This window comes from Mytilus californianus, unplaced genomic scaffold (genome assembly GCF_021869535.1).
Source record: "Mytilus californianus isolate M0D057914Y unplaced genomic scaffold, xbMytCali1.0.p SCAF_27, whole genome shotgun sequence".
Taxonomy (NCBI): Eukaryota; Metazoa; Mollusca; class Bivalvia; order Mytilida; family Mytilidae; genus Mytilus; species Mytilus californianus.
In genome coordinates this window covers 342223-366390 of record NW_026262676.1, presented here as the reverse complement: position 1 = coordinate 366390, position 24168 = coordinate 342223, and the positions used below count along the sequence as shown (strand labels likewise).

At 33.7% G+C, this 24168-nt stretch overlaps 1 protein-coding gene across 1 annotated transcript; it reads right to left on the bottom strand.

The window, feature by feature from the left end:
- Positions 1-746: 746 nt before the first annotated feature.
- LOC127732771 (uncharacterized) lies at positions 747-12164 on the bottom strand. The gene is made up of 3 exons (XM_052241956.1): positions 10832-12164; positions 9588-9659; positions 747-4662 (listed from the first exon to the last, which is right to left on the bottom strand). Exon 3 carries the CDS (start codon positions 4650-4652, stop codon positions 2553-2555), a length of 2100 nt encoding a protein of 699 aa, XP_052097916.1. The 5' UTR covers positions 4653-4662; positions 9588-9659; positions 10832-12164; the 3' UTR covers positions 747-2552.
- Positions 12165-24168: the final 12004 nt, after the last annotated feature.

Sequence of the window (24168 nt, the reverse complement as noted above, 5' to 3'; positions counted from 1 at the left end):
TGAAACCACATATATATATTTAATTGGCCAAATGTTATTTACCATTTGTTTCTTCTTTTTGAAGTATTCCAAGGTTGCGAGCTTCTGAGTTTCTATCGCTGCATCTTATGCAATTTTCTGCGTAGACATTAGAAAACAATAACTACAAAATTTTGTCTGCATAAAGGACAAGGTATGATAAGGGGCGTTTTTGGCCCCCTCTCAAAATAAGCTTATATTCATATCATTAATAGCCTTTGTATAGAAACTTGTGAAAACAATGATTTTTTTATGTTCCGGTTAAAGGAAGGTTGCTTAGCAACGGTTTTATTTAATAGCCAAATTATCACTTATGGATTGCATTATCTATACAAATGAGCTCAATTCCAAATGTTATTGTTTGCTTTAGAGGGACCTGAAGTTACGATCGAATGGTCACGTTAATTTTCAGTTTACTAAAATGCTTAGCAACAACCTAACAACAAAATTGTTGCCTAGCAACATATCAAACATTGGTAAGTTTTTCCCTCTGAGGTATTAAATAATAGCAATATTTGTAGATTAAGCATCCATAAATTGTTTTTCAGTCTTATATTATAGTTCAGTCATCTTTTTTTTTTGTCGATGTTCATATTGAGCATAGCAACACAAATATTGCTTAGCAACAGTCAAAAATGAATAAATTGAAGAGAAATATAAAAACAATTCTTTTATTGTACAAGTTACAATAAAAGCAAAACTGATTGGCATATAAGAATAAATAACTGTAAGAAATAAAAGTAATTTTAATTGAAGTTCATGTTTATCAACAACGTTTCAACCAAAATAGTGCATAGCAACGGTTTAATAACGATTCTTTTTTTATCTCAAGTATGAATTTTGCTATTTTTAAAAACTTACTTTCACATATGGAGTACACTATGATATGAATATCTTATTCAATAGTCTTTTTTTATGAAGTCCATATTGTGTATAGCAACACAAATGTTGCTTAGCAACTATCAATCATGTTAAGATTAAAGACAACTAGACTAGTATTTTCATATTATTCTACAAATAAATAGATTGTCCAGTTCTGTACAAGAAGACTAGAAAGAAAGAAATAAAAAGACAGTTCAGTTATAACTTTTTTAGTAACTATCAACAACCTAGCATGTGCATATATATAATTTTCCAACAGAAAATAGTATTATATACATTTAAACAACACAGTTATCATACTGACATCCAGCTAAAGCATATCCAGAAGAGAAGATCGTCATACCAACATTGTTTGCTTTTAGTTTAAATTATAATCATAGTTTGTGTTAATGTATGAATTTAAGAACGTTAATTAAATATAATCGTTTTTTTCATATCAGATTTCATTCATACACTCGCACTTATAAGCATTGATAAGTAACAATTTCATATTAAACAATCTGCAATCACATACAAAATAATTCAAATGGATCTTGTTCATACAATTTTTCATTCTCGTACATACACTTTCACATGAACTTTTATGATTCCATCAACAGTAATTAACCAATATTAACAAATTGAGTAACATTAAAAAGCTTTTAAGTGACACTTATCTTTATAAATATTAGTAAGAATCAAAAATAAAGCATTGACCCTACCGTTTTGTAAACTACATTAAAACACAAAGAGATTAAAAATACTATTGAAAATTGAGTAACAGATCAGGAAGTTTTCTGTATTTGTAACAAAAGCGTGTTGCTAGAATTCAATTTTTTATCTGTTGGTGAACTGTTAACCAATTACAGGGACATTTTAAATACGTAATAGCGAATGCAAAGTTCAGTGTTCTTGGTCAACACTTACTAAATAAAAGAAATAGGCATAAAGAAGGTGAACTCCATGAACTATTTCATTTTTCTCTAAAAAAATATATTGCTAGATTTCTTGAAATTAACACATATGGTCTCGTCTCATTTGCAATCATACCACATCTCTTTATTTTATACAGAATGGGACACTTATGTGTATATGGAAAGATAATTATACATATGTACTTGGAATGAAATATTTTACGAAAACTCTACATTTTAAATTGATTAGATATCTTAAACGTCCTTTTACAGTATGTTAATGTTGTGGCCAATAGTATCAAGGGAAATAGACACAGTTACACGACACACTTGACCAAACACGACAATGTAATGATTTATACAAAGCGACATGTGTATTGTCCAGTGGGTATGTCTGCAACAAAAACATGTGTAAACAAAGCGAAAAATTGAAATAAATACCAAATCAAGTCTTCCACTTCTCACACTCAAACATGTTCCAACGAGACACCGAAAAGATTGGTGGCCATTCTTCAAGTTAGGTTTTAGAAAACAGCCATTACAAGTTAGATAAAATAAATCTCGTGGTTAAAAAGTGCTTTTTTTCAGAAAAATTATATAAATGTGATGACATATGGAATGTGAAAACAGTGACACTTAAATGACCTTCATTCATTTTAGATTATAACAGCAATGTACATCTTACAAATAAACAAGAATAGTTGCGAGGCGTTTGTTCAAGTCATTCTTAGCTACGGTTAAATTCATTATGATTGTAAGTTATTCTTCTATATATGAATCAACACTTTCTACGTCAGACAGGTCGGACTCTTCAGGAACATCTTTAGCATTGAGTATGGAACTCGAAAACTTTCCGGAAGCATTGACAGATTGAGCAGCCCCAATATTCCACCTATGATATCCAAGATACCAAACAACGCTTGCGATGTGGGCACAACACCCAACCATACGTGACCCAACTTTACAAGTACAGTACCAACCAGTGACTTCATTTTCATCGTACTCCAACCACAAATGGTAGCATCTTGAAGATGAATGGCGAGAGTGCATCTTTACTCGCAACAGATCTGGCCTATCCTTGCAAATGAACAATGCATAGTTCTCGTCCTCCTGATGGGCATCCGTGTACCTTTTAGCTGATTTGATTTGGTAAATACCCATTGTAATTTGTCTAAGATGGTCTAGAGATATTCTGGGAAACATATCAAGCTCAGTCGCACCATCAACTTCTTTGTAGACAGTTTTTCTTCTCAAAAGGTTGTGCTCCTCTACATATGTTTTTACATGGTTGTCTAGTTGTGCCTTTTCAATCATTTCTTTACCTATGTCATCATTGCCGAAATCATTTATAAGAGGCGGTCTAAAACAGTTGACAAGTGCACAGACAATTCTTACAAAGTCCCCAATGTGTGGCACGTAGTGGTTGGCAACAACTTTATCCAAAAATTTCCACTGTTTTATTCTACCATTTGCACTTTCCACTACCCAGCGAACTTTAGTCACCAGTCGCGTTCTATTCGCTTCATCAACTGTGTGTTGTTTTGCTCCCTTAGAAAGAAAACAAGGCATCTCAACTTTGAAATTCATTTTTTTCAAAAACTCTTCTGCATCACGGAATCCTCTGTCTACAACCATGACATCATTCTCGTGCATCCATGTGTTAATCTCATCAGCATTAGTCTTAAATGCATGCTTTATGATAGAAGCATCATTGTTATGACCGTCAGCATAATATGGGCCGAGGACATTAAGAATATAACCGTCTGTAGCGACAATCATCATGGGCTTGACTAATGACCTCCCTTTATGCATACTGTATGTCTGCTTTTGAAAATGATGGTGGGAACTTTTCTGTAGGTAAATGTAAGTCCCATCAAGGACAAGAATCCCAGTATCTTGTTGATTATCTGCAAACAAAGTTCTCGCTGTTGGAGTGGTGTGGTCCCTAGTGAACTTGTCGTGGGACATATGTTGAAAGCCAAGAAACGAAGGCACGAATGACTTCATCAAGGATGATCTAGCTGCGTGTGTCGCTCTTTGAATTTGGTGTATTTCCAATGAAAATAATGTAGCTAAAATGGAGTTGGAGAGTCCAGTCCTAAGTTTAACTAAAAGAATGGCCAAACATGTCTTTACAGATCTTATTTCAGATTTTCTTAGGTCAGTTACTGTATTTGCAACAGCTTCGAACTGATTCCTGGTTAAACCAGTCAGTCGCTGGTAGTCCTCCTCTGACAATGAGTGTGAACAATCAAAATTAAGTTTGCCATTTAATGTCAATGTTCCTCGAACCCTGTTTAATAGTTCAGTGATGTCACTTCTATTAAAAAGTATAGTGTTATTTACCTCTGGTATATTTGAAATAGACTCCTGTGTAAAATAGTTTCCCAAAAGATGATTTGGACAGCATCTGCTATTTGCTGGTATAACAATACATTTGTCAATGAAAGCCTGAGTTCGAGCCTCATGCGGTACAACTACCTGTCGATGTCGATTACTGCTATTTTTCTGGCAAACAGTACAACGTCTATGTGATTTAGATGTAGATGAAAGGTTTAACTGTATAGATTTCGGGCTAATTAGTTCTGATGGTAATGTTTCCTCTGCTAAAAAATCTGGATCATCATCATCGTTTGACTGGCAAGTTGCTATACCTTGTCTTATCTGTGGTGAGTTCATCACTGTTTTCATATCTCTGTATACTTGTGCCCTGCATTTCAAGCATATAGTTGCATTCTCAACATTCCTTTTAAGAGTCCTGGCCAGATAATCTCTTAATTTTTCATTTATTATAGTTCTTCTGTTATTCACTGTTAGGTGTGTCTTATTGCAGAGAACACAACTGTAACTTTTTGCCATGGCTAAATGCCTAAATAAAATAAAAATGAAAAAATATATTATACATATATTTGTATGTATTAACTAGTATCCTATATATGTTTATTGCAAATATTTAAGATAAGAAGACAACACAAGTCTGTTTTGAGCACATGTACTCAATTGTCTTGAATTGTCTTGTCTTGTCATGCTAACAGCACCTTGTGCTGTGTCATGACCTTTATGTTATTTGTATCGTCTTGTTTAGTTTATATTGTCTTGTCTTTTGTCTCATGTCTTTTTTCTTGTTTTGTCTCTTGTCTCGTTCACATTGTCTCTTGTCTTGTTTATATTGTCTTCTCTCTTGTATTTTGTCTCGTTCACATTGTCTTGTCTCTTGTCCTGTTTACATTGTTTCTTGTCTTTTGTGTCTTGTATCATGTCTCATTTACATTTCCTTTTGTCTCTTGTCTCATTTACATTGTGTTTTGTCTCTTGTCTCGTTTACATTGTCTAGTCTCTTGTCCCTTGTTTCGATTACAATGTCTTGTCTCTTGTCTCGTTTACATTGTCTAGCCTCTTGTCCCTTGTCTCGATTACATTATCTTCTCTCTTGTCTCGTTTACATTGTCTCTTGTCTTTTGTGTCTTGTATCGCTTACATTGTCTCTTGTCTCATTTACATTGTGTTTTGTCTCTTGGCTCGTTTACATTGTCTGAAGTCTTGTCTCGATTACAATGTTTTGTCTCTTGTCTCGTTTACATTGTGTTGTCTCTTGTCTTGTTTACATTGTCTTTTCTGTTGTCTTTTGTCTATAGTCTCATTTACATTGTCTTTTGTCTCTAGTCTCATTTACATTGTCTTTTGTTTCTTGTCTCGCTAACAATGTCTCTTGTCTCGTTTACATTGTCTTTTGTCTCTTGTCTCTCGTTTACATTGTTTTGTTTCTTGTCTCGTTCACATTGTCTCTTGTCTTGTGTACGTTGTTTTGTATCTTGTCTTGTTCACATTGTCTTGTCTCTTGTCTTGTTTACTTTGTCTCTTGTCTCGTTTACATTGTGTAGCCTCTTGTCCCTTGTCTCGATTACATTATCTTTTCTCTTGTTTCGTTTACATTGTCTCTTGTCTTTTGTGTCTTGTATCGTTTACATTGTCTCTTGTATCGTTCACATTGTCTCTTGTCTCATTAACATTGTCTTGTTTCTTGTCTCGTTTACAATGTTTCTTTTCTTTTCTTGTCTCTTGTCTTGTTTACAATGTCTTTTGTCTCTTTTCTCATTTACATTGTGTTTTGTCTCTTGTCTCGTTTACATTGTCTAGTCTCTTGTCCCTTGTCTCGTTTACATTGTCTCTTGTCTTTTGTGTCTTGTATCATTTACATTGTCTCTTGTTTTTTTTGTCTTGTATCGTTTACATTGTCTCTTGTCTCATTTACATTGTCTTTTGTTTCTTGATTCGTTTACAATGTCTCTTGTCATTTCTTGTCTCTTGTCTTGTTTACATTGTCTCTTGTATCGTTTACATTGTCTTTTGTCTCTTGTCTGTCTCGTTTACATTGTTTTGTCTCTTGTCTCGTTCAAATTGTCTCTTGTCTTGTTTACGTTGTCTTGTCTCTTGTATCTTGTCTAGTTCACATTGTCTTGTCTCTGGTCTCGTTTACATTGTCTCTTGTCTTTTGTCTCTTGTATCTTGTCTCATTAACATTTCCTTTTGTCTGTTGTCTCGCTTACATTGTCTAGTCTCTTGTCCCTTGTCTCGTTTACATTGTCTCTTGTCTTTTGTGTCTTGTATCATTTACATTGTCTCTTGTCTTTTGTGTCTTGTATTGTTTACATTGTGCCTTGTCTCATTTACATTGTCTTTTGTTTCTTGTCTCGTTTACAATGTTTCTTGTCTTTTCTTGTCTCTTGTCTTGTTTACAATGTCTCTTGTCTCTTGTCTCATTTACATTGTGTTTGTCTCTTGTCTCGTTTACATTGTCTAGTCTCTTGTCCCTTGTCTCGTTTACATTGTCTCTTGTCTTTTGTGTCTTGTATCATTTACATTGTCTCTTGTTTTTTGTGTCTTGTATCGTTTACATTGTCTCTTGTCTTTTGTGTCTTGTATCATTTACATTGTCTCTTGTTTTTTGTGTCTTGTATCGTTTACATTGTCTCTTGTCTCATTTACATTGTCTTTTGTTTCTTGTCTCGCTTACAATGTCTCTTGTCTTTTCTTGTCTCTTGTCTTGTTTACAATATATCTTGTCTCGTTTACATTGTCTTTTGTCTCTTGTCTGTCTCGTTTACATTGTTTTGTTTCTTGTCTCGTTCACATTGTCTCTTGTTTACGTTGTCTTGTCTCTTGTATCTTGTCTAGTTCACATTGTCTTGTCTCTTGTCTTATTTACTTTGTCTCTTGTCTCATTTACATTTCCTTTTGTCTCTTGTCTCATTTACATTGTGTTTTGTCTCTTGTCTCGTTTACATTGTGTAGCCTCTTGTCCCTTGTCTCGATTACATTATCTTCTCTCTTGTCTCGTTTACATTGTCTCTTGTCTTTTGTGTCTTGTATCGTTTACATTGTCTCTTGTATCGTTTACATTGTCTCTTGTATCGTTTACATTGTCTCTTGTCTCATTTACATTGTATTTTGTTTCTTGTCTCGTTTACAATGTTTCTTTTCTTTTCTTGTCTCTTGTCTTGTTTACAATGTCTTTTGTCTCTTGTCTCATTTACATTGTGTTTTGTCTCTTGTCTCGTTTACATTGTCTAGCCTCTTGTCCCTTGTCTCGTTTACATTGTCTCTTGTCTTTTGTGTCTTGTATCATTTACATTGCCTCTTGTTTTTTGTGTCTTGTATCGTTTACATTGTCTCTTGTCTCATTTACATTGTCTCTTGTTTCTTGATTCGTTTACAATGTCTCTTGTCATTTCTTGTCTTGTTTACAATGTCTCTTGTCTCGTTTAAATTGTCCTTTGTCTCTTGTCTGTCTCGTTTACATTGTTTTTTTCTCTTGTCTCGTTCACATTGTCTCTTGTCTTGTTTAAGTTGTCTTGTCTCTTGTATCTTGTCAAGTTCACATTGTCTTGTCTCTTGTCTCGTTTACATTGTCTCTTGTCTTTTGTATCTTGTCTCATTAACATTTCCTTTTGTCTCTTGTCTCATTTACATTGTGTTGTGTCTCATTTCTCGTTTACATTGTCTAGTCTGTCCCTTGTCTCGATTACATTGTCTTGTCTCTTGTTTCGTTATCATTATCTTGTCTCGTTTACATTGATCTGTCTTTTGTCTCGTACATTTTGCTTGTCTCTTTTCTCGTTTACATTGTCTTTTGTCTCGTTTACAATGTCTGTTGTCTTTTGTTGAATCTTGTTTCTTGTCTTGTTTACAATGACTTTTGTCTCTTGTCTCGTTTACATTGTATTTTGTCTCTTGTCTCGTTTACATTATTTTGTCTCTTGTCTTTTTCACATTGTTTTTTGCTTGTTTACATTGTCTTGTCTCTTGTATCCTGTCTCGTTCACATTGTCTTTGTCTCTTGTCTCGTTCACATTGTCTTTTGTCTCTCGTTTCGTTATCATTATCTTGTCTCGTTTACATTGAACTGTCTTTTGTCTCGTTTACATTTTGCTTGTCTCTTTTCTCGTTTTCATTGTCTTTTGTCTTTTGTATCGTTTACAATGTCTGTTGTCTTTTCTTGACTCTTGTTTCTTGTCTTGTTTACAATGTCTTTTGTCTCTTGTCTCGTTTACATTGTCTTTTGTCTCTTGTCTCGTTTACATTATTTTGTCTCTTGTCTTGTTCACATTCTCTTGTCTCGTTTACGTTGTCTTGTCTCTTGTATCTTGTCTCGTTCACATTGTCTTGTCTCTATTGTATCGTGTCTCGTTTACATTGTCTCTTGCATCTTGTCTCGTTTACATTTCCTTTTGTCTCCTGTCTCATTTACATTGTGTTTTGTCTCTTGACTCGTTTACATTGTCAAGTCTCTTGTCTCGTTTACATTATCTTGTCACTTGTCTCGTTATCATTATCTTGTCTCGTTTACATTGACCTGTCTCTTGTCTCGTGTACATTTTGATTGTCGCTTGTCTCGTTTACATTGTCTTGTCTCTTGTCTCGTTTACATTTTGATTGTTTCTTGTCTCGTTTACATTGTCTTGTCTCTTGTCTTGTTTACATTGTCTTGTCTCTTTTCTTTTGTCTCGTCTCGTCTTGTCTTGCTTAGAGGCCCTTGTGCTGTGTCATGACCTTTATGTTATTTGTCATGTCTTGATTTTTGTCTTGTCTTGTATTTTACTATCTTGCCTAGTCATCATATCTTGTTTTCTGTTGTTTCTATCTTGTCTTGTAACTGTTTTTCAATGTAATCTTATTTACTGTTTTTTGGCCTATCTGACTTTAGTGTTCATGTCTTTCTTGTTTCTTTTTGTTTTGTATTATATTGTTGAATGTCCTGTAAATTTTTGAAACTAATGCACAAATAACTACTGTGAATGTTAACGGAAGAGGAACATTTTTTAAACTTGACAAATTGTGTTCTATTTTCATTTTACTCTTTGGCAATTTCCAATTCAGGGTTTGTAAGAATGAATGCGAACTATATATAGGCCTAGTTACCGTTATAAACGTATGCCACATGCCGGGGCAATGTATATATTTTACAGAAAAAGGATTACCATATAACTGTTTTGTTATAGATTCGGCCGTGAGTTTTCTCAATTGACTTGTTAAATTTTTTCATGTCTGGGCCTTGTATAGCCAACTATGTGGAACGGTTTTTCTCATTGCTAAAGGCTCCACTGCTTCATAAAATTGTTTACATCTATTTCATTAGAACTTTGGTGGATAGTTGTCTAGTTGGGAATCATACCACCACTCCTTATTTCATATATGCACAACGAAACTATCTTGGTTTCTTCGAACACTTAAATAGTTGTGTGGTCAGATTGGGAGTATATATTTCTGTATTTTGTATTTATTCTTATAAATTACCTATTTTATGAATCCATTATAACATGTATCTATTCTGTTTATCATAACCATCTTGCTGGAATTTCGAAAGTGCTGCAAAATGTAAAAAAATAATCCATATATATTTGATGATAAATCTTAAAAGATTTGCAAATAAACAAATACTGGAACGTATTAAGTCCGTCAGAGTTTCACCTTTGGTTGATACTTCAAAGACCATGTTTCAAAAACTACTTTCGTAGCAAGGTAAGCACTTTTTTGATTTTCTGATAAAGATTTATGCGCGATACACATGCATGCCATTGGGATGCTTGGTTTCCTAGAAAATTTGAAATTGAGAAAAGTTCCAGAACTGTTAGATTAAAAGTACATGTGTATAATGGATAACAAAGAAAGATAAGACACAATAATTTAGAAAAAAGTATATACAACTATACAATACATTTTACATGAACATTTATAATCGATCTTGGCGTATTAAATAAGTTTAACGTAATGGCATAATATGACGTCGTACAAATAAAAACTTTTAAGCTAAACAATACTCCGTTACTTGTATGCTTCATATTAGGATATTCCCCTGAAATGGAGACTATAAAGTAAGTGTTGTTTCAATGTATTTGTATTAGGGTTGGGGGTTGGGGTTGGGGGGGGGGGGGGGGGGGGGTTTGGGGTTGGGAGGAGGTGGTTCATTATATATTCTTCATATAGTTTTTAAATCAAAACAATCATAGCTTCTTTTTTTTATTCATAAGTTCATATTTCACTTCACAAAAATGAAAATATATTGATTAAGATTCGATTACGGTGAATTGTTTTTATAGAAACCATATACTGAATATGAAAAATATCATTGACTTATTTTAGTTGTTTGGGACTGTAGACTCTCTTATTTTCACGAGAACTGCGAACAACAGAAAAGATAATCACTATTAGTGTTTTGCATTGCCTGTGTAAAGTGGTATCTTTTAAACAAAATTTAGCAAAGAATCATATGGCCAGATTGCACAGTAGACATTTTTTTTAATTACAAATGAAAGGGGAAAAAGATTCTGCTTAAACTTTTAGCCGGGCCTTTTTTTCTGTGTGAGTATGCACCATTTGAATACTGGTACATTGTTATGTTAGTGTACGGAAGTCATCGTTTATGAATATTGCAGTACATCCGAAGAGTTGTAAATGTGTTGTAACAGAAGTGGTTCGGATAGATATATTTTGGAAAGAATGAGCACTGATATAAAATAAGCAGATATTGTATGATTTACCTAAATATCTTCTATCGGATATAACTAGTTATACATTTTGTTCTGGTATACTCTTCTTTGGGTTTTGTAGTGTGTTTTGTTGGCAATATCAACAGGAGCTAAAAGAAAAGAAATGCTAAATAAACAACAAACTTTTATTTTATGAATACAGCTTATCAAGTTCAACAATTGTGAAAGAGTGCTTAACAATCTAAATTAACTGGAGAATGTGTCCATGGGACATGATGCCCCTCCCACTCTGCATATAATTATATAAAGAGAACGGTAAAAGTGACACCACCCAAATTCGAACTTGGTCTGTGTTTTGTGGTAATAAGCATTGTGTATCAGTTTCATACCATTTGGCTGAGACAAACTAAAGTTAGAGAACGAAAACCAATTTTGTGACGGACGGACGTACAGACGGACAAGGCTAACACTTAATGCCCCCTCCGGTTACGGTATGGGCATAAAATGTATTAAATGTAAATAGGGTGTCAATATGTAAATTACATTATGGATGAGTATTAATATTAGCTTGCTTTCAGTAACTGAACTCTATATCTTGAAGGAATTATATTGTTTACTGAGTCTTTTAATGTTGTTTACCATTGGTTAGAGTACAGTGTTTTACCAGTACCTATTTATATGCATGTTTTTTTTTAAAGAAACGTTTTGTAAGTAAAGTAATTAACACACGAAAGGGAGAGGTTGAAATCTAAGTGTTATCACTCCTGCATATGCATGTTCCAAGTAAGACCTCTTTTGGTGATAAGCTTTTGTGATACTGATAATTTCATAATCTTTTATTTTTTATTGTGTTCTTTCTTTCTTTTTTTTGTGAATTTTGTCATGACCGCAGATCTTTTCAGTGTTTTTGTAGATATAGTTTCTTTTGTTTTGCTATTGAGTTGAGTTTCACATGTAGTATACACATTTAAAAAAAAAAAACTGATAGTGCAGATTTTAAATCGGTCAGAGCATGCATTTTGATGACATTGAGTACAGTGGGCTCTACTGAAAGACTTCTGCTATCTGATTACCCCTGTATAACTATAACTTGGATATTTATCAACCTTTACTCCCAATGAGGGTCTCGAACTGGGCGGCCCACGATTAGTTTTACTTTGATGGCTTGTAGATTGAATACTCTTTTAATAGAAGTCTATGCGACTTCGTACAAGTGAGAGGTTTAGTTAGCCAGGTTTATTTCATCATTTTCTACAGAGGAGAGTCATCAGATATTTGATTGAATTAGCCATTTGATATAAAAAAAAAACCCTCTTAATAAATTGATAAATGACTTCTTGTACATGTTTTCCCTTTGTATTGAATGATGTGGATAGCTAGTGACGACCTGGATTACCCATGGAGTTTACATTTATTTATTTGTTGTATAGTGTTTAACTTATTTCCTAGATTGCTTCTGTTGGTGTTTAACGACTTTGAATGGCTGGTAAGCCATCGCACGTTCGGCAATCTGATAAAATACTTATGGACAGTTCTTTTATTATATATCCCTCTACATCTCGTTCTCTGTACTTGGTACAATATAAAATTTCCAAATGCAAAATATATTGATGCAAATGAACAATTTACTTCAAAGTTATAAAAAAGAAATCTTTTTATAAAAACCTTATTCTAAATTATACTTCAAAGGTATTTTTGAATATTTGAAAAACTTATAAGCTGAAAATTAATTCACCAATTTTCAGGGGACATCACTCTTTTATTATGTAAACAAAGCTACGTCGTCTGCACTGCGGTGGACTTTTATTGCCTGTGTTTAATTACACGTCTAACATATAATCTTTATGAGAGTAATATGTGTTGTGGAAATACGTTATAGCTATGAGTGCCTGATATTTTGATCAATTATTAACCCCCGGAATATATTTAATTTGGCACCCTCCCCCTACAGACTACATGCAGTCACAAGAAATTCTATCAAGAAATATCTTCAATCTGGCAAAATATAATTTGAATAATAATATATGATTAAAAGTTTATTCCCAGTAATTGAGGCAATGATACATGTTATTTGTATCCAATATGCGATCGTTTATTGTTGTCAATGCTGATTCCGAATCCAATGCCTGATCACTGGCCCGGCTTGTAAATAAAAATACACTTGCATTCATAATTGCTTATTGCAAACATGCAGATTACCAGTATTTTTTTTTGATTTTCCTGCAATTAAGTTTTGGGTTGGAAATTTGTTGCTTACCCGTATTTTCTTTGGAGTGATTGGCAACCTTGGTTGTCCGTCTGCATCTAAAGCTACCGGAATAGTCCCGGAACCGGACCGTTTCATTGGCGTATTATATCGACTTGTCAAAATTGTAAACAATCGGATATTTATTTTTTTCAATTTAAAATATGAGCGCCAACGTAGACCACCATGATATTTTATAAAATGAAAGATATATCAGAGAAGAGTAGCTGGTTGAACATTTCAGGATGGTCTACGTTGGCGCTGATGTCGAATATCTTCTCCAAACGTTACAAAACTTGTAGATTTTACACACTTTGCGTCGTTCATGACCTTTTAAGGTCTCTTTATGCAGAATTTGAGTACATAATTCAACAAAATAAGATTCTACGTTGACGAACAGATACTTCAGGTCATTTTACAAGCAGGATGGGATTCAACATAAAATTTTCTCAAATCGGGAAAAAGGGGGGCCAAATATGCCCCTTATCATACCTTGTCCTTTAGGTTGCCAGCATGTCCTTCTTTTATTCAATATATTGATAAGTAACAAAATTTCAGTAGTTTTGATACCTTAGGCTGACTTGTGCAACAAAATTATTTGACTGCATCAACCAAAACTGAGGGGCCTCGGTGGCCGAGTGGTCTAAGTAGTTACTACTGTGATCACTAGCCAGTCAACATTGAGGTTGTGAGTTCGAACCCCGCTCGTGCGGGTGCACTCGACTCCAATCTTAATTGACTAGGATTGTCAGTTTTCCTATCGAAGGTCGGTGGTTTTCTCCGGGCACTCCGGCTTCCTCCACCAATAAAAACTGGCCGCCACGAAATAGCCCAAAAGCGGTGCTTAAAAGTGGCGTTTAAACAACAAAAATCAAATCAAATCAACCAAAACTGACCATATTTGCACTTTATTTTGTAAATCTATATAGCCGCATAGTAAATCAGCCATATTTTTTTATGTCAGGATTCAATGTATAATACAAATGACAGCAATATTAGAATACAATAACTACAAACTTTTATCCGCATAAATTTAGGGTGCCAGCATCTCCTCCTTTTATTCAATATATTGATACGTAACAAAATTTCAGTAGTTTTGATACCTCAGGCTGACTTGTACAACAAAATGAGTTGATCACATCAACCTAAACTGACCATATTTTTTCTTTATTATGTAAATCTTTATACCCACACAGTAAATCAGCCATATTTTTTATGCCAGGATTCAATGTATAATACAAATGACAGCAATATTGGAATACAATAACTACAAAATTTTGTCCGCATAAATTTAGGTTGACAGCATGTCCTTCTTTTATTCAATATATTGATACGTCACAAAATTTCAGTAGTTTTGATACCTTAGGCTGACTTGTGGAACAAAATTATTTGACTGCATCAACCAAAACTGACCATATTTGCACTTTATTTTGTAAATCTATATAGCCGCATAGTAAATCGAACATATTTTTTTATGCCAGGATTCAATGTATAATACAAATGACAGCAATACTGGAATACAATAACTACAAAATTGAGTCCGCATCAATTTAGGGTGCCAGCATGTCCTCATTTTATTCAATATATTGATACGTAACAAAATTTCAGTAGTTTTGATACCTCAGGCTGATTTGTACAACAAAATTAGTTGATCACATAAGCCTAAACTGACCATATTTTCTCTTTATTATGTAAATCTATATACCCACACAGTAAATCAGCCATATATCTTATGTCAGGATTCAATGTATAATACAAATGACAGCAATATTGGAATACAATAACTACAAAATTTTGTCTGCATAAATTTAGGTTGCCAGCATGTCCTTCTTTTATTCAATATATTGATAAGTAACAAAATTTCAGTAGTTTTGATACCTTAGGCTGACTTGTGCAACAAAATTATTTGACTGCATCAACCAAAACTGAGGGGCCTCGGTGGCCGAGTGGTCTAAGTAGTTACTACTGTGATCACTAGCCAGTCAACACTGAGGTTGTGAGTTCGAACCCCGCTCGTGAGGGTGCACTCGACTCCAATCTTAATTGACTAGGATTGTCAGTTTTCGTATCGAAGGTCGGTGGTTTTCTCCGGCTTCCTCCACCAATAAAAACTGGCCGCCACGAAATAGCCCAAAAGCGGTGCTTAAAAGTGGCGTTTAAACAACAAAAATCAAATCAAATCAACCAAAACTGACCATATTTGCACTTTATTTTGTAAATCTATATAGCCGCATAGTAAATCAGCCATATTTTTTTATGTCAGGATTCAATGTATAATACAAATGACAGCAATATTAGAATACAATAACTACAAACTTTTATCCGCATAAATTTAGGGTGCCAGCATCTCCTCCTTTTATTCAATATATTGATACGTAACAAAATTTCAGTAGTTTTGATACCTCAGGCTGACTTGTACAACAAAATGAGTTGATCACATCAACCTAAACTGACCATATTTTTTCTTTATTATGTAAATCTTTATACCCACACAGTAAATCAGCCATATTTTTTATGCCAGGATTCAATGTATAATACAAATGACAGCAATATTGGAATACAATAACTACAAAATTTTGTCCGCATAAATTTAGGTTGACAGCATGTCCTTCTTTTATTCAATATATTGATACGTCACAAAATTTCAGTAGTTTTGATACCTTAGGCTGACTTGTGGAACAAAATTATTTGACTGCATCAACCAAAACTGACCATATTTGCACTTTATTTTGTAAATCTATATAGCCGCATAGTAAATCGAACATATTTTTTTATGCCAGGATTCAATGTATAATACAAATGACAGCAATACTGGAATACAATAACTACAAAATTGAGTCCGCATCAATTTAGGGTGCCAGCATGTCCTCATTTTATTCAATATATTGATACGTAACAAAATTTCAGTAGTTTTGATACCTCAGGCTGATTTGTACAACAAAATTAGTTGATCACATAAGCCTAAACTGACCATATTTTCTCTTTATTATGTAAATCTATATACCCACACAGTAAATCAGCCATATATCTTATGTCAGGATTCAATGTATAATACAAATGACAGCAATATTGGAATACAATAACTACAAAATTTTGTCTGCATAAATTTAGGTTGCCAGCATGTCCTTCTTTTATTCAATATATTGATAAGTAACAAAATTTCAGTAGTTTTGATACCTTAGGCTGACTTGTGCAACAAAATTATTTGACTGCATCAACCAAAACTGAGGGGCCTCGGTGGCCGAGTGGTCTAAGTAGTTACTACTGTGATCACTAGCCAGTCAACACTGAGGTTGTGAGTTCGAACCCCGCTCGTGCGGGTGCACTCGACTCCAATCTTAATTGACTAGGATTGTCAGTTTTCGTATCGAAGGTCGGTGGTTTTCTCCGGGCACTCCGGCTTCCTCCACCAATAAAAACTGGCCGCCACGAAATAGCCCAAAAGCGGTGCTTAAAAGTGGCGTTTAAACAACAAAAATCAAATCAAATCAACCAAAACTGACCATATTTGCACTTTATTTTGTAAATCTATATAGCCGCATAGTAAATCAGCCATATTTTTTTATGTCAGGATTCAATGTATAATACAAATGACAGCAATATTAGAATACAATAACTACAAACTTTTATCCGCATAAATTTAGGGTGCCAGCATGTCCTCCTTTTATTCAATATATTGATACGTAACAAAATTTCAGTAGTTTTGATACCTCAGGCTGACTTGTACAACAAAATGAGTTGATCACATCAACCTAAACTGACCATATTTTTTCTTTATTATGTAAATCTTTATACCCACACAGTAAATCAGCCATATTTTTTATGCCAGGTTTCAATGTATAATACAAATGACAGCAATATTGGAATACAATAACTACAAAATTTTGTCCGCATAAATTTAGGTTGACAGCATGTCCTTCTTTTATTCAATATATTGATACGTCACAAAATTTCAGTAGTTTTGATACCTTAGGCTGACTTGTGGAACAAAATAATTTGACTGCATCAACCAAAACTGACCATATTTGCACTTTATTTTGTAAATCTATATAGCCGCATAGTAAATCGAACATATTTTTTTATGCCAGGATTCAATGTATAATACAAATGACAGCAATACTGGAATACAATAACTACAAAATTTTGTCCGCATAAATTTAGGTTGCCAGCATGTCCTTCTTTTATTCAATATATTAATATGTCACAAAATTTCAGTAGTTTTGATACCTTAGGCTGACTTGTACAACAACATTTTTTGACCGCATCAACCAAAACTGACCATATTTGCACTTTATTTTGTAAATCTATGTAACCGCATAGTAAATCAGCCATATTTTTTTTATGTCAGGATTCAATGTAGATTGATTGTTGGTTGCTTAACGTCCAGTGGCAAATATTTCATGCAAATTCAGGACGAGAACAAATTAACAATAAATACAATAGGTAGGTTCTGTAATAGAGGCGTCGATGATTAACGTCGGAGAAATTTGGACTGCCACGGGAAATGAGGGTATATTGGATAGGGACAGGAATTTAGCCTTGCAACAGGTCACCTACGGACCCCTCAAAGAGTTGTTGCAAGGTTTCTTAACGTGCAAAGAGCGTGGCACTCTCTTTACACGAGGCATCGGATTTAACGTCCCCATTCTGACCGGACGTGGCTGCAAATTTGTACATCCCGCACAGCCAAACGGACGCCCCACTTTAGCAAGGGTTTTACTGCCGGTCGGAGCAAACCAATGGTGACCATACTTCTATTCCCCAGTCACCCTTGGGGAGCTAAAGTTAGTAGATCAGGATGGTGTGTAAAACAAAACTTTTTGACCGCATCATCCAAGTTCCAACACTGACATGTCTGAATTCATTTGTACATAATACAAAGTATACGAGGTTCTCTTCTGGGAATAGTATACTGTTAAATAATATATTATGTCGGTTGATTGATTTTGTTTGTAGCAAAACATCAAGTGGCAACTATTTCATTCATGTGCACAACGAGTATATTTTTTTGGGACGTCCCATATATCAATTATTATCGGCAAAGACAAATCTCTCGACAAATCTGACGAAATTTACGAGAGTGTTGATATTTATACATCAAGTATCCTTAAGTATCCAGACACTGTACACTTTTCGTTAGAATATTTTGCGGAAAGCAGAATCGTAAATCCAATGCAAACAAGGTGAATTACGATGAAATATCCATGCGTGAAATGCAAAAAGTAAAATTTATGAAGAGACAGTAAAATATGGGTAAAGAAGCAACGTCGACAATGATGTTGATATCCCATGATATATAAGATTGATTGATTGTTGGTTGCTTAACGTCCAGTGGCAAATATTTCATGCATATTCAGGACGAGAACAAATTAACAATAAATACAATAGGTAGGTTCTGTAAGAGGGGCGTCCGTGAAAGGTCGGAGATATTTAGACTGCCACGGGAAATGAGGGTATATTGGATAGGGACAGAAATTTAGCCTTGCAACAGGTCACCTACGGACCCCTCAAAAAGTTGTTGCAAGGGTTCTTAACGTGCAAAGAGCGTGGCACTCTCTTTACACGAGGCATCGGATTTAACGTCCCCATTCTGACCGGACGTGGCTGCAAATTTGTACATCCCGCACAGCCAAACGGACGCCCCACTTTAGCCAGGGTTTTACTGCCGGTCGGAGGAAGACCAATGGTGACCATACTTCTATACTCCAGTCACCCTTGGGGTGAACAGAAAGACGAGTTATAATGAAAGGACTAAAGATTTCTATATAAATGTTTACTATGAATCATATTTTTTTCAATTCTGAATTTTGCTATTTCGAGAAATGTTTTAAATCTAACGGGATAATCAATTAAATAACGTTAAGCACGTATCACTGGTAATAGCACTGTCCAACTGTAAGTCAATATAATATGAATATGCCTGTGTATGTTTGGAACTTCGCGCAGACACTGGTTTTTTGGGTTGGCGTTATTGGCCCGACTGTAGGTGGCATGTTCCAAAAACAAATCACTCGAGATGTTATTGATTTAAACGGATAATACAATAATTGTTATAAATATGAATCTATACTTCTTGTCTGTAGATAATAGCAGTATACCAAATATTCGTAATGCTTGCATTTTTACATAAAATGCATAGTGATGGTAACTTACAATGTACGGTAACTGGTTCTCGGCCAGAAAGGTAAAATTTACATTTGATTGATTGATTTACCGAAATTTCTTTAGCTTCTATTAAATGCAAGTTCAAATATAGAATAGATTGAACTTCCTAGTACTTTTAATTTAGTATTCGGAATTGTATTTCTGATGTCATTTTTGTAGAGAAAATCAGACAAGCGAATGTGTTTATTATCAGCAAAATGACTTATCTGGTAATTTTTCCATGTGTCTAAAGCACAAATATTTTCTGAAAATAAGATTTTCTTAAATATAATGTTAAATGTGCCACCCATGTTAATCGTGTTATAAATCCTGTGATGTGATATCTGTTTGATATTAAAATGTTTGTTTGACAGGTGAGCGATTTAGGCTCTCAAGAGCCTCTTGTTATTCTTTCAGATGAAAAGAATTCATTTTAAGAGAAGACCGCCATAAGTGAAGAGAACTGTATTAGATGGGACACATACAAAAACCAAGTATGTTCGAATGACACCTGTGGTAGCTGTAGATGTCAAGATAGAAGAAGTAACCTATCAAAATAATGAGAAAACTACTGTCCAGACTATTTATTCATGTCTAGGTACTCTTATTATTAATGTAAAACATGTAAATTTTGCTATTTATAATTTAGATGTGGTCAGGATACATTTATTGGCTAATATACATTAAGTGGATATATGTGACTGTTTGATAAATATTGATACTTTAGTATGCTCTGCCACACCTTGTGATGAAGTATTATTGGTATGTGAAAACCTATTTGTTTCTATGCCCGCTTACGATTGTAGATAACTATGTTTTATGGTCGTGTGTATGTCCATCCTGTTTCAGGTTTTTGGTCAGTGTGTATGTCCTTCCTGTTTCAGGTTTATGGTCAGTGTGTATGTCCTTCCTGTTTCAGGTTTTTGGTCAAGGTAGTTAATGATGATCTTAAAGTCTGATCAACTTGAAACTTAGTACACATGTGCCCTGTAAGAGGGTAGGAATGCCCTTTATCGTCAAGCGTCAAACCGATTACTTCACTCCTATAATATGATATTTCTAAATTTAATGACAAATTAGATTCTTGACCCACTTTTTATTGTCCACTTAACATTGAAAATTATAGTACAAGCTGGTCATCAGTGTACTATGTATTCATTTTTTGATTGTGAATGTGTCATTTCATCTTCTAGTTTTCATGATCCTCCCATTTTTAGCTCACCTGGCCGTAGGTTAGCTCACCTGGCCATAAGCATGAGGATGTGTAATCATTTTGATTTTTTTTTTCAATTTAATGTCATTAATAGTAGTTACACATTCAGAAACCTATGCTTAGTCAAATATTTAATTAATCCTAATTCAGGACTGTATCAAGCTAGAATGAAGTTTCATTAAATATGGGATGGAGTATCCTTAGTTGACTTACAGTTTTATCCACACTGATTTGTGTCCACTCATGCTTTTGAAGTTTTAGTTCTGTTTTGGATTACCTTCATGTATATTGTGAATTATTATACAGTTATACATATGTTTTTAAAGAGTGTTATTGATTATACAGCAATTATAATTGCTGCTATTACTTCATATATTTTATAAACTGCAACAGAAGCCTTAAAGGGGCACTAGCTGTCAAATTCATGGTCACCGATTTGAAACAAATTCTCATATTTTACTTATAACAATGTAAAACATTTATTCAAACTATCAAAAGTCTAAAGTAAATAATTTACAGAGCATAGGGTCGATAATATGTAGTTTCGTTTCGTGTGTAATTTAGTCCAGACTCCATTTAATTAACTATCGAGTTGACCTCAGATGACCATATAAGCGATGTAAACATAAATATAGATATAAATAGATTAAGCCAACTCGTGCAATTGGATTTTCATAGGTCTGTTTAATTTAATTTTATAGTTTAAAAATACATGTTTCTCAGCGTTTTTACCTATATAAGAAAGATTTTTTGTGGATCGAATCAGTCATCAAATGATTTACCTTTGTTTCACTTTCAATGTTGACATTTTTCTCCTTAAAATAACCAGTACACGTACAATACATGCGTTGTCCATCTCTAGTTAAGGGGTTAAATTGAAGTTCACATGAATACGGATTTAATGAGGTCGAATTATTCACTTGCAAGTGAATAATTCATTATCAATGTTATTTAGCTTAATTTGACAAAATTGATCCATTTTGGCTGCTTTAAGCGAATTATTATTTCACTATTTCACTTTCATTATTGATTGAACAAAACAAATCATGCTTTGGATTTTTTATATATCTCATAGCTAGTGCCCCTTTAATCATGTAGAATACCTTATAAAAAGTTTTTGAAATAAACATTTTGGTTAGGTGTTTATTATGGAGTTTAAAAATTTTTTTTTGGAGTGAACATTGCCATACAGTTAGTAGTTGACTATTTCAGACTTTCACAACTACAATGTTTTTTAAAAACAGAGAATTTTATATAACTGAGACAGAAGCTTATGCATGCATGAGGAAAAATAACATCTGAAAAATATTCAGACAGTTTTAATTTAATAATAACTGATTTAATAACAGCAAAATGCAATAATTGCATGCAAGACAAACATTTTCCCTAAACATTTTAGACTTATAAACATGCTATGCATATTTAAAGAAGATAAAAATGACAGACAGATGTTTTAATTTGACAGATGTTTTAATCTTTAAAAACATAACTAGTTTGTACATAATTTAATGTGTCTTTGACATCTTCTGGAACCTTTTGTTAATTAATTATTCTAGGCACAATGGATGGACCTACCTATATGAAGCATTTATCCAGTGAGTGGGAAAAAGTCGAGGAGAATGACAAGATTGTCTTCAGGGAAGAGGCACTAAAAATAAGCAGGATCCCTATAAAGGGAAGCCTAGGGATGCTGTGATCTTGTCACAACTTAAAATTATCAATCATGCTGTAATGTGTTTATTAAAGCAGATTAGAACAATATGCTAGAATACTCAAAATCAGAAGTATTTGTAACAAATACTGGCATTTATTTTGATAATGAACAATGGATATTAAAAAAAATTTTCATTACAGTATACATTTCCGTCAAGACCGTTTACTTGAAAGTACACATGTTCTAAACTACATGTGTTGTTTTGATATAGAAAATAACATTCAGTAGCCTATGCAAAGTTTTTTTCTATATGCTCCCTAACTTTACTGAATTATTATTACAGTGTGACACCTTAGATTCCATAGGGTATTCTGTCTGTGTGATAGCCTGTAAAAGAGGGACAGACAGTGCACCAGATAATTTTTGGCACTAGAGATGCAGTCCAGTTTTTTTACTGTGAAATTGAACAGAAGTTTAATGTGTTCTTTTCAGGTAAAATAGATTTCATTGATCATTTTATTTTTAATTAATAAAAAAAAATTATTGTGATATATGAATAATATGTCCCTGTCACCTTATCGATCTAGGTATATTGTATTAACCTTGTTGACAATTCGAAGTAGCCAGCCTGAAATCAAACATGTATCCAAACGTCTTTTTTTACATTGCTGCATAATTACATACAAAACAATCTTATATTAGTTTAAAGTATTAGATGAATCAACCATGACACTACATGATTGTATTCATTTTTTGTGGTACATTTATTTCAGGAAAGAAAGGCAAAGTGTCAAAAATTGATAACTTATGCAAAGGGAATGACGAAGAAAGGAAAGAGCTGAAACAGCTTGTAAGAAAGCATTTTAATGCAGCTTGAGGAAGGTGAAAATTGAGTTTCTACAAGTTTATTTATATTATAAGAGTGATCTCCCCTTAAATGTATCGGTAGAACAAACATATACATTAAGTTTTTGTAGAAACAGAAAACAAAATTAATTTAATGAATTATGTTTGTGCAAAGTGGTGAAAAGTCTTACACATAAATGATCATAATGTCGCATGTCTGAAAAGTTGCAGATTTAATTAAAGAACTAGATAGACACTTCTATACCTCATTGAAGATGGTGAAATTCAGATATGATTGATTGATTGATGGTTGCTTAACGTCCAGTGGCAACTATTTCATGCATATTCAGGACGAGAACAAGTTCACAATACATACAATAGGTAGGTTCTGTAATAGATTAAGGGATTAAGGTCGGAGAAATTTAGATTGATTGATTGATTGTTGGTTGCTTAACGTCCAGTGGCAAATATTTCATGCATATTCAGGACGCGAACAAATTAACAATAAATACAAAAGGTAGGTTCTGTAATAGGGGCGTCCGGGATTAAGGTCGGAGAAATTTAGACTGCCACGGGAAATGAGGGTATATTGGATAGGGACAGAAATTTAACCAATCAGAGTACAGTAAAATTAAGACTCCGAGATGAAACAGAAATAGTAACAAGGAAGTATATCTCAGGCAATTCTAATAAGAGAAAACATGTAGCCTCAAGCATTCAAAGTTTAATGATGAAAACATGACCGGAAATGATCTTATAACAAACTTAAATATATGTAGACAGGCTATTTTGGTGGAACATAATATAATCACCAAAATGCAAGATATAAAATTTCTTGATCCAAAGAATAACTTTCTTTCGTCATTTGAGGAAGCTGCTATTAATATGTAACTTATTCAGACTGCTCTAAATGAGTTTTCATTTTTTCAATCTTTGATATTGAGATTGAAAATCACAATGCCCCTGTACATTATATACGATACATAGAATCCGGATATTTCAAACATTTCTTGGAGGAGACTTCTTTTGATGTAATATGTCAAACGTTGGGAATTCTGTAAGATAATGTATTTTTACGCAACATCCTAACTGGCTGAGATCAGCAGAGAATGCTCATCGGAAAGAAAAACAAGGACTTAAGAAAATCTAGAATACGCCCTGACAAAATTTATGCCAACAATTTAAAGAGCTTATAATCTAGAAGACAACAATTGTGTGAAAAGGTTAAAGACTATTGTGACATTGAACTAACTGCTTGTTCTGTGCACACTGCTAGGCATGTTTAT

Coding starts and splice junctions, on each gene's coding strand:
- LOC127732771 (XM_052241956.1), bottom strand. CDS start 4,652: ATGGCAAAAAGTTACAGTTGTGTTCTCTGCAATAAGACACACCTAACA.